General features: G+C 42.8%; 1 protein-coding gene across 3 annotated transcripts in view; it reads right to left on the bottom strand.

Moving 5' to 3' along the window:
* Nucleotides 1–589: 589 nt before the first annotated feature.
* rassf7a (Ras association domain family member 7a) overlaps nucleotides 590–11863 on the bottom strand; it is a 34878-nt gene continuing 23604 nt past the window's right edge. For 2 of the 3 annotated variants that reach the window (XM_027272849.1, XM_019258329.2), the window contains 5 exons: nucleotides 8494–8692; nucleotides 6777–7705; nucleotides 4501–4675; nucleotides 3577–3684; nucleotides 591–2053 (listed from right to left, as the gene is read on the bottom strand). In XM_027272849.1, the coding sequence (XP_027128650.1) occupies nucleotides 2022–2053; nucleotides 3577–3684; nucleotides 4501–4675; nucleotides 6777–7705; nucleotides 8494–8596 (1347 nt within the window). In that variant the 5' untranslated portion in view covers nucleotides 8597–8692 and the 3' untranslated portion in view covers nucleotides 591–2021. Of the gene's footprint in view, nucleotides 2054–3576; nucleotides 3685–4500; nucleotides 4676–6776; nucleotides 7706–8493; nucleotides 8693–11863 lie in introns of all 3 variants that reach the window. The other variant, XM_019258331.2, reaches the window with a different exon arrangement.

Below are 11863 nucleotides of genomic sequence, written 5' to 3'. Positions count from 1 at the left end.
TAGATAAGTGCAGTATGTCAGACTCATTAACTTACAGCCCCATTAATCACTGTAATGTGGACGTGCAGATGCTCACTCACGGCCACACTGAGGAGTTTCCTTCCTAGACGCCCACACGACTTGCCTGTTGCAAACGCCTATTGATCAGTTTTTAACAAAAAGCGTTCAACATTCATCCTAACGTAGATCTGGATTGGGTTCATGTGGAGTGCCATTGTGTGAGCAAAAATAATTCCCTCACTGTCCTGAAACATCTTCGTAATCTGTTAATGTCCTGTTTATGAGATTGGAGACCTAGATTTGAAGTGGGTGGGATTGGATAGATTTCACTTTGGATGTAGGAGAATGGAAAAAAAATACGTGTGCAACATTAGCCTGAGGTCATCCGAAAATAGAATAGATCCGAAGGTTTCACGAGGAAGAACAAAAAAAAAAAAATCTTTTATTCTCTACATCATAAGGGATCACATGACATGGCATTGAATACTCCTTTATTTTTTATTTGAGTGTAGCGGGTGGGAAATACAAAGAGAGAAAGACTATATATATATATATATATATATATATATAATTTGACTTTAGCTGGTATCCTTTATGTCCACAGGAAGGTGTTAGCGTTGCACCATGCTGTGGGCTTGTCCAGACAGTGGGAACTAAACAAGGATTTGGAGCTTATCTAACCCCTGCCAAGCCAGACAGCTCTAAATCTTCTCAGTTAAATCCAATTCTACATAATTAATCATATCTATCAGCTTACTTGTAAACACATGGTCCGGAATGAACAACACTGGCATGTAGTGGAAGCGATTGATTAAAAACGTATAAATATATTTCTGATGTGTTGAGAAAGTTTCTGATATCCATTCATGTATATATGGACATGGAAAAAGAGTATGTGTAACCATACGTGCTTCGGAGTGTACATGGCAAGTGTCAGTAGATGAGAGTATTTATAGAAATCCACAGGGTTTCAGTCAGGGGTTAGCCAGAGCAGCAGGAAAGCTCAAGTCACTGTGTGCAGCAGCCAGGATATTTACTCTCTCGGGTAAACAAACAGGAAAGGGGTGGAGGACAAAAGTGTTGCATAGAAGCCCTTAGTGGTGCAACTGAGTGTTTATCCTATCATGACAAGAGGATTTTTTTTTTAAATCACAAATGACAGAATATAACAAAACAATCGTTTGTTTTGTTGTCTAATTCAAAGATAGACAGAGCACACATGGATTCAGAGGGAGGAAGTCCACAATTTTCTACAATCAGATGTCCTCTGGTGGTAAGACAAAGAGGTGATTCATTATTCTGATAACGTGAACACACAAAGAACTTTAAAACTGTCGACAAGGTGCATTTACAACTAAGGGGATTGCTTGTAGATATGCTGCGTTACATCATCCGTAATAGCAGTTGCGTGATGTCCACATGTTTGCTACATTTCCACCGCAATCAGCCACCTGTGAATATCAGCTCTAAAATGCTCAGAAATGATAGTGCATCATAGGGCTTGTTGTTCCACAAGCAGTGGAGGGAGCATGCATATTTCAGTGGCTATAATATATTCATATTGCATTTCACATAGGAGCTTCATGGCACTGTAATTTTTAGAAAGTGTACACTGGTGTGTTAATTATTTACTGTATTCCAGATGTGCTGCACCTCTTCTCCCACTGTGTAATTACAAGGACAATTTATAGTATCATTAGGCCATAAATAGTATTATGAAAAACAATCACTCAACAAAGAATTATCTAAAACACAATGCACATTTTTATTATATTTAAATACATAGTCATAGTAATAATTGCTCTAGGTAAAAGGTTTCTAGATTATTTTACATTTCATACAGATACCTTGCAGTGTTTACAGTAGCAAAACTCTGTAAATATATTTGTCTTATGTATATACAGTATGTATATCATCATGATAGATTAAATAATGACAAGAGTTACAAAGAAAGGGGGTTAAATAGGAGGTGACGGTGACAGAACAGTGAACAAGTTTCCCTTGGCCCTGTGGTCCATGTTTTATCTCCATGACGACTCTCTGGATGTCAGGACTGCAAGACACACAAAAATAAGTGGGGATGATGATCCCTTTGTTTGGAAAACATTTTTCAGCTAAGACACAGCAGGAGAGACCTGCATCAATCAAAAAATATTCACACATGCCTATGAGAAGCTGACACAAGACCAGTAATTGGGTTAATTCTTTTACCCCATAGACTATAAAGTCTTGTAGTCAGAGTAGCATTTTGGGACAGAATTGGTTTCAAGCACTGAAGTGGTTATATAATCCCACAAAGGAAAACACCACACTGTAGACAGTAAGGAGAGAGTGCACACTGAAACACTTTGACCTGTCAGCATAATCAAGAGACATGTAATAAGTAAGTAAATATTGGTTTAGGTGGTTTGGATGGTGATTTGTGGATAACAGCAATGAAGATGGCAAAAAAAAAACAATTGCCTTGCATGCTTGATGTTTACTATTAGGATTTACGTAAGTAAGCCATCCTAAATCTACAGTACAATGAGGCACATTGCAAGTCATGACAGGTCAAATGTTCCGAATAATGGCAGCAAAATAACAAGGCCAAAGAAAAATATTAAACCATGGCCCCTGTGGCACTACTTCTGAAATGCATCCCTTCTCTTTAGCATGGAGCTCGACAAAAATAGACTGGCAAAAGCTAGAAAGCTCCTAAAATAAGTTGCACTGACTTTAAGCAGAGCAGAAAAGGAAGAGAAAGATACATTTCTCTGTAGGCAAACAAGGGCCAAGGCTGCACACAGGAAGAGAATGGGACAGTGCAATACATTTTTGCAGAGCCCTCAGTGAAAGGCTCTTGCTCTTTGGAAGTCAAGCGTCACCAAAGTACAAGGCATTGTATAGATACACCCCACTCACATATAAATGGTATCCATACATAAAAAGGCAAACTTAAATGTCATTGGTCTCATATCTTTCCATGTCATAGTATTGAAAAACAGCACTACAATCAGAATGTCTGTTACAGTCATTCCCAGTGCGATTGATGTGTTACATGGAGATACAATGAAAAAAAACAGCTGTCGGTAGACGATTGTTGACTTGAAGGTGGGAAGGCCACTCTGTATTACAGAGGGAGGAATTAGGAGGAGGTTCCCAGATGTATTAAAGTATAATAAAAGCAGCTACTGTTAGTCCAGAAGAAAACAGTTAAGAGTAGGAGGGCTGGGAGTAGAGACGACATGAAAGGATAGACAGACCAAGAGAATTAAAGCACACTGGGATAAGTGGGAAAATAGTCAACTGTAAAATGTTAAGGACAGCAGAAGTCTGAGAGTTAGGTGCAGATGAGAAGTTTTTCAGCCTTAAAAGGTAGCGCACAGGGAAGAGCTGCAGAGAAGTAGAAGAGACCTCCACCATACAGATGCTTCCACTACCCAACACCAAAGACGGCAGCTGTAGCCTTAAACCCAATGAAGCTGGGGTAGAAAGTTTGGGGGTTATGGGGGCTCTGGGGACCAGGGGATGGGCAGGGCAGGAGAGGAGCAGAGCAGGATGGACTTGGGAAGCAGCAGTCTCACACATACACACCCTCAGGGTTGAGACTGGACACTAGAGGGTTTTGCAGGTTGCGTGGATGTCCCAGGAACTGTTTGGCAGTCGGGCGAGGCGGTGATTCCAATAGAGTTACACTGTGGCCTGACAGAAAGAAAGAAAATATCACAATTATTAGACAACATACTGTGTTGAGTTTTGTTTTTTATATTGGTTCCATTCTGCATTTTACATCTACATACATATGATATACAGAACATACCAATACTTCACAACGGGGAGCAAAAACAGAAATAGGCATAAATTAAACATAAAAGTTTAGTAGATTAGAGGTGAGTACATTTTTCACTTCTATCCTCATTTTCATTCCCCTCTTGTAAAGCCCAAGGGGGTCCATAAGATACATTGCTTTTGCCAGATAAAGTCTGCTCTCTGGTGTTACAAAATCAACCCAGTTATTCCAGAAATTCTTAAATTTATCTGATTCTAGTCTAACTGAAAAAGTCAACTTTTCCATCATGTGAATGTTATGCATTACTTCGACTCAATCCTCCATTTTAGGCGCCTTCGTTTTCAGCCAATTCCTGGTTTTACCCACCACTAATATTATTCTGAATAAATATTTGTCCTTTGAATGTGTTATTCTCTGGTGTCCTACAAAGCATAAAATGTAAATGGAAGTTCCACTTTCAAAATTTTCTCCATGTATTCCCAAAAGATATGAAAATGATTGCCGTTTCACTTTCTCCACATAGTCTCCAAGATCCTTAGATTTCTGTTGTGCTGGAGTAATAAAGTATCTCACTATGTTCTGCCAACCATATTCTCTCCACGAGAGGGAGCATGTTGTCTTCCATTGTTGTTCATTGATCTTTTCCCATTCCTCCTCTGATAACATCCTTCCCGCCTTTTTATCTTACTTTTGATTTGAAGTTTTTATATTTACTTTTGTTTCCATACCTCCATTACTATATCCATCCTGCAGGAGATGTGCCAACTCTAACTGCTCCAACTGCTCCTGAAGCTCTGTGCGTGAGTGTGTGTGTGCTGGCAGGACACCTGTTTGTTGAATGAACTGCTGCAGGTTGCACTGCCTCAGCTCCTTATTCAACTCCTCCAGCTCCTCCTGTTTGGCCTGAAACGGAGAAGAACACGGATCAGTGAGGAAAATGAAAGCTCACACCAGTAACTCAGTGTAAACTGACACATGGTTTGGCTATAAACAGAAGTGGACACAGCATATAAACTGTGTATGACTTAAAAATGTTGATCGATAATAATTCTGCTTAAAAAGATTTTAATAAGAAATGTAAAAAGACACGAACAGCAGAACTTACTCATGCATCTAAAAGGCAGGTCTACTGTATTTTACCTTCATGTCACAGTACCACCACTGTAAAGGCCAAGCATCTCTTTACCATAAGGGGGCAGCAGAGTCTACAAGTCTAACCTCAAATCATGGAGTCCATCACCTATCAGCCATCATCAGAGCATTCAGTAACAATGAATCATCAAAGTGCAACAACTACTGTATGCATTTGTCTGATTTCATTACACTCCAACAACCTGAAGCGTACTTATAGATGGATACATGACCAGTTGCCTGTTTGACCAGACCACCAGGGAGAAAGATATTCATTATTGAAAACGTGGAGTTCAGCGATTCCTCCATCAAGACAGTGGCCATCACCTTTGCGGCCACAGATTAAACTGTGGTGCGCACGGACAGAGCAGTGAATCAGTCTTAATTGACTATCCATTTGTGCTTAATCAATGTGTCTGCACACAGTACAGAAAGCAGCAGCAGTATGCTCTCAACCCTCAACCCCAGACGCCTGTTTGTGTGTGTATACATATAACTGATTGTTGGACTGAGGCAGCCTGCTGAGGCAGTTCACACCTGCAGGTCTGCCTCCATTAGCTTAATGACAGGGACGCTGTGCTCATCAGCACCAACACTTAAACACTCGGCTTGCAGCCACGGACAATCAGGTGTCTGATGACTGACACTGCCAGACATATGCGCCTTCCCATAATGAAGAAGTGAGTTTTATTATGCTGTATAATGTTACCAGTGTTAATATGTAATCGACATGTCAGGGAATAAAAACATCTTTCTTTCAGGCAGGAACTGTCTGGGTGGCAAAATGCCTCTGTGGTTACTTGCAATTTTAAACTCTTGCAGTGCATGTTATGGCACGGTGGTACAAATTATACCTCTAAGTATGAAAAAACAATGGCTTAATGCCTGTGTTCTGCAGCAGGATGCTCTCTATATAATTGGCAAATTGATCATGACACAGTCTCTCTCTGTTCCATCAATCGGGCACTAAATCCGTTCACCTCCAGAGTCATACACATCCCCACGAGGATGAATAACTAATGATATAATTGACCGTATTATTGTGTTTTAATCAGTTTTGCGGCCAGTTTGCTATTTATGATTTGAGACAATAGTCTTTCAGTCTGGAAGGTAATGGCTAATGATGACACAGTTTCAGTGTGCTCCATTTCTCTATGACAAAACATTCAAAACACCATCTACCATATCAAAGATTTCCCTGGCTAGAGCTAGTTGAAGTGAGCTCCACATACCCGATACCCGAGTTCTGGGTTTCATGTGTATTATGAGGAAACTCGAGTTTCACTTCAAACTGGGTTAGGCTTTTATTGATAGAGGCGCATCTATGACAACCACCAAAGGTAAACAAACGACACCACAAACTACACTAAGTTTGAAGCGGAGTTAGTAGATTCAATAAAAAGGGCTGTTGTTCTACAAAGCAATCCTCTTTAATCTCTTTTTCCATACAAAGTATACAACAATATGTAGATACTGGCAATGTAATATAAACACCATTAGTAACCATGTGTGCAGAACATACATACAAGCTGATACCTGCTGAACCAGTTCAGCGAGACAGGGCAATAAAACATTTTCATACAACATAGGATATGAGTGTACAGTATTCATGTCATTGTAATTTGTTGAGTAATTATATATGTATATATGCCAATGCCACAATAAATCATGTCTCCTTTTTATTCGGTATTCTTTTTTCTTGTCTCTGCACTCTGTGTCTCTGTCATTTTGTCTGCTGCAGAACGCCGGTAGGAGAGGGATACAGTTTTACAGTATAGCTAAAAGAGGGTCTGTGCAACACCCCTCAAATGACCACACATGGGCTGATGTGGTTTTACAGCCCTTTCTCCAGAACCGTGACCTCTCTCCTTACCTGCAGCAGAGACTCTGCCTTCCCCAGAGCCTTGTCAGTCTCAGATAGCTGCTCCTCCAGGTCTTTCCCGTGACTGTCCCGGCTCTGGAGCTCTGCCTTCACAGCATCGAGGGACTCCTCTGGTCTGCTGGCTTTCCTTTCTGCCTGACTTTCCCGCTGGATCTCTTGCTCCAGCTGAGCAGAGCGAACAGAGAACTCGTGAAGCCGCCGTCCACAGTCGTCTAGCTTGGCATGGAGATCCCCAAGCTTTTTCCTCATTCCTCGCTCCTTCTCCACCTCTGCCTGAAATTCCTCCTCCCAGTATTGCTCATGGGCAAGCTCAGCTTGGTTCCTCCGCACCGCTTGCTCCATAGCGTCCATCTCTTCCTGCAAGCGAGCGTCAGAGACTGGTGAAGGACATGGAGATGGGTAGGAACGCTCCCAGGTATGTGACTCCCTCTCTAAGGCTTCTAGTTGGGCCTCAAAAGCCCTCAGTCTCTCCTGTTGCTGAAGAACCTTCCTAAAGACCTCCTCTTTGGATGGTCCTATAGGTGGTGAGGGAGAGGGAGATGGCACATGAGTGGGTACTGGACTTGAAGAAGGGGAGGGGGAGGCTCTGTGCTCTGGAGAATCCCGAGGAGACCTCTTAAACAGTTTCTCTTTGGTTCTAGGAGAGGTGGATGGCCCCAGGTTAAAGGTTAGTGCTTTCTTAGGCTGGCTGCGTTTTGAAGGCTCTGGCTCAGGATGCTTGGGCAGTGGGAGGGGAGATGGTCTGTCTTGTTTTGGGCTGGGTCCGTCGCTGCTGCTAGGGCCAGTACGGCGTAAGAAGAATTGAACTTCATTCCCATGTTGGCCTAACTTAGCCAGGGACTCCAGAGGTTTCTCTGTGGCCAACAGCTGCCTCTCTGTATCCCTAAGACGCTGGATCAGAACATAACGACCTGTTTGACCTGGACGGAGAGAGACAGTGAGTGAGTACGGAGAAATGCAACTGCAAACTGAAAAACTAAATCTAATACACACACATATCAGGAAGCTGCATGACACTCTTGTTTTTTCTCCATAAAGTTGTTGAAGAGTTACTTGAGAAAGACCTTCAGAGTGCTTTAAAGTAGTTAGTGTGACTCATCCCACTGCATCTGCGCAAGTAATGCCAAGTGAACAAATGACATCAAACGCATTACCATGATGCTGATACCTTTAAATCTCTGCCTCTGAGGATTGGAATAAAAGGCTGCTGTGTGAGACTCACACAACATGTAAAAAATGTTCAAATAAACTGAAGTTTCCACAAGGACCTTGAAATTAGGACAAACCCTCCCTAATGACTTGGCAGGCAGCTCACTTATGGAAGGAGGAGAGTGCTAAATCTGGAGTTATGTTGCTCGACGCTGTTGCAGCGTATGGCTTGAGTGAAGCCGGAGGATACAGGGCCAGAGAGCTGACTCAAATCCAAACTGACCCCCTGATAATCCAGTAGACTACTTGATTTGGGTCAGTGGAGAATGGAAAGGTGAGTGCAGAACCAAACTGCTGCAACCTTAGGCATGAACAAGTACTCTTGCTCTGTCTGCAACAAATTCTCCCTGCAGAGTTGTTATCTAATCACTGAAAGTAAACTTCTTTAGATAAACTGTCAAGCAGACAAACAAGGTGCCACGCACCAACAGCTTAGGAGTCGGTATCACAACATGGTGACACAATGATTTCACAGCAGAAAAGAGATGGAGATACTCACCAATGGCCTGGGCCAGGGCAATGACTACATCCTGGCAGGACGTCTCTTCAGAAAGGCCGCATACAACCCGCACCACTCCGTCCACCCAAACTTTGAGCTCCATCTGGGACCAGGCAGGATGAGGTGAACGGTAAGAGGGACTTCAGAACAGATCACTTTAGCTTGGGTTGACTCAACTCAACACTGCATGGCACTGACTCTGAAATACAAAAGTAAAAATATGTTAGAAGTGTTTGATATGACTGATGATAACTCCAGTAATACAATTTTACCAGTTGTAAGAACAGACCCCTGTGAATGTAGAAACAATATAAGGCTCTGGGGGGTACCACGGCTTATCTTACGGCTTCATTGAGATCATGATGTAATGTTTTCCCAACATATGACACAACTTGTTGCTAATCTAAACAAAACACAATGGAAGTCGTCATACATACGTAGCCCCCTGACTTGTTAGTCTTTTTCCTGAAATATCAGTTTTTACACAAAAGAGTTCTGACGTCAATAATGTGCTGTGCTGAGTGAGAGCATCATTGAATTGTAAATTTCGAGACCAGCAGTTGAGGAGGAGAGCAGTGTAGCATTTTGTTAAGTTCCTAGTGGTTAGTTAAGTGCCCCGGCAGTATCTTGTGGACCTGGGAGCATAAATGCCAATCTGTAACCCAATTAAACGCTCTGCTGCCCTCCTTCAAAGCCGTTATGATAGCTTACTGCCGGGGGGAAACGGACAGGGAAAGTGGAGCAACTCAAGTGTGTCTATGTTTGGGAGAGGGTGTTTGTGTGGGTAGAAATACATAGAAACATGGCAGGAGAGATAGAACAAGTGTGTGTGTGTGTGCCTGCATGTGTGTTTGTGTCCCTCAGCTTGATCACACTCCAGAACTGGGTCTCATCAGACTTCAGAGAGCACATCAGCAGGTAGCCTAACACACCTGGGCAGCAAGGTTTAACCTGAATGAATATCGTTACGTTCAATCTTCACTGCCGCCTGTCTGTACTTTTACAGCTAAGCTTCAAAACAAGGTAATAAAATACAGCAGCGCTCATAAAAAGTGAAACGCCTCGGGCAGTGCTGGGATTATCTATAGAACTTGGCACAGTAAATGAAACTTTGTAGCCTAGGTGGGTAAAAAGACAACTCTTCACCCACAGTCAGACAGATGGTGTTCCCTTTCTGTCCGTCTCTCCAGTTCTCAATGGGAGGTGTTCAATACAGAGCCCCACCATTATCTTGCCCCTCATTCACTGCCTGGCTCTGCTCCACTGGTTGCCTATAGGGAGCTGCTTTTGAGGAATGCACTGACTTCATCTGCCAGCCGGAAGAATTCCTGCTTTTCTTAACAAAGCCCTCACCCCGCCCTGCTCCACTGCTGACCTGGCTGCCCCACACCACCAGTACTTCTCTGCTGTTTAGAGGACAAACACGAACTCTGCTGGGGAGCAACAGCCTATCTGATGTGGCAACAACATCACAGAGAAGAGCTCGACATGGCACACCACATACAGAGGTGAATGACGGCAAAGCCTGGAGATTAAACACACAGAACGAGATCACAGGAAGCAAGCGGGAGACGGATGATCACATGTGGTGGAAATTCTTTTGATACGTCATTTTATCTGGAAAGAAACTTGATGTGAAAAGGGAGTGTTTCAGCACACCAATATTGTCAATATCTTTTCTTTGACAGGACACTGTGTACTGTGTTGCAATACATAATTAAGACTAACAGGTTGAGTCACAGTGTGAGGAGATCATCATTTCCTTTCACTGTGAGGCTTTTAATAAACACTTGCAGAGGTTAACAGGAAGACATTTTAAAAATCTTCAAACCTGGATCTGTGGAATGCTACCTTACAGGCCAAACTTTCCACTAAGCAAAAACACCTTCATACCCTGGAAATTCCTTTACGTAACTGTTTACCATGCTCAAATAAAGGTTGAGCTGCTGACATATTTGACATATGTCAATACAAGTGTATGGGAAAATGAGGTCATACCTGCCTGGATGCAATTTATATGCAAACACACTCGCAGACGGTACGTGACGCAAAGGTTTCTATATCTGTCCAGAATTTCTATGTACCGTAACAATCTCATTAAATGAGAACACAAAACACAGAAACGTCTCCCAGCTAAGAATGTCACTCTCCCATGATGCTTAGTTCTCGTCCCTCCTGGCTGGTGAAATGTGATAATCTGCACTAACAGGAAACAAACAGGCCTGTGAGTCTCAGGTTGCCGTCTATTCTCTTTGTCACAGGCACAACAACACTGAGAACCAGACATCCGCCTGACCCAGCTCCTTTTCACAGCACAGCTCTGGAGTCCTGTGTCACTTCTCTGAAATACAGATGGCGATGCACCTTTATGTGATTTGTAAAATGTAGTGTACATCAACGTACAGGATCAACAACAATAAGCCAAACAACCTAAACATATTTGCTATCCAAGTAAGAGGGAAGCGTGCTGAATGTTTGGTTTCAGGGTTAACATGCAAATTAAGTCAACAAACACGGGCTGAAGACTGCTTTGCACATGCTCAGAGTCGCTATGCTATGCACACATAAACACTCCAAGCCACTAAATTTATCAAAAACAAATCATTTTAACCACACAACAACCACTAACACCCTCCAAACCCCACCCTTTTGACTTCAGGTCACCCTCCCACCCAAAACCCAACACAGCACAGCACAACAGTTTTAGCTGAAACTCTGAGTTCTGGCCTGTCACATGTTTTCTCAGAGGAAAAAAATCAAGAAAATGTACCATCACTTTTGGACATAATCGGTAAACTGAAGCAATCCAAAATTTCCCACTCCGGGCTTAGACAAGAGGATCTTAACTTGTATAAAGAAAACAGACCAGTCATACTGTATGATGAAAGGGAGAGAAAGAGAGACATTGAGGACAGACAGTGAGCAAATGAGAAAGGGAAAGATTAAATACAGAAAAAATAAAAAACTCTGACAGGTAGACACATAAAAGAAAGAGTGGTAGAGAAAAGAGCAGTGATTGGAGCCATGTGCCGTTCCCTCTCTACCCCTCTCATCATCACTCACCCATCCAGCTAACCCCGCTTTGCGTCTTTCATCACCCTGTCTGTGCCTCTGTCTGTCTCTTTTCAATAACAGCCTCCCGGGTCTTTGCTGAATTAGACTCAAGGCAGAAGTGGTTAGCATCACAGCCCTGCAGACACGCGGGGGCATGATTCGGCTCGTCTCCGTGCCACTCTGTGTGAGCAACAGTGTCGGGCTGTGAATTGATAGGCCCTGCTGGACAAGCTGGGCACAGAGATGTGTCCATATGCCAAACCTACAGCTGTGTACTTGAGCACATGAGGTTTGACAGTGAACAGCTGTGAAATTA

Source organism: Larimichthys crocea, chromosome XXI (assembly GCF_000972845.2).
Source record: "Larimichthys crocea isolate SSNF chromosome XXI, L_crocea_2.0, whole genome shotgun sequence".
In the NCBI taxonomy this organism is placed as follows: domain Eukaryota; kingdom Metazoa; phylum Chordata; class Actinopteri; family Sciaenidae; genus Larimichthys; species Larimichthys crocea.
Note: the sequence above shows the minus strand (reverse complement) of the source record. Positions and strands in the feature narration are given on the sequence as shown.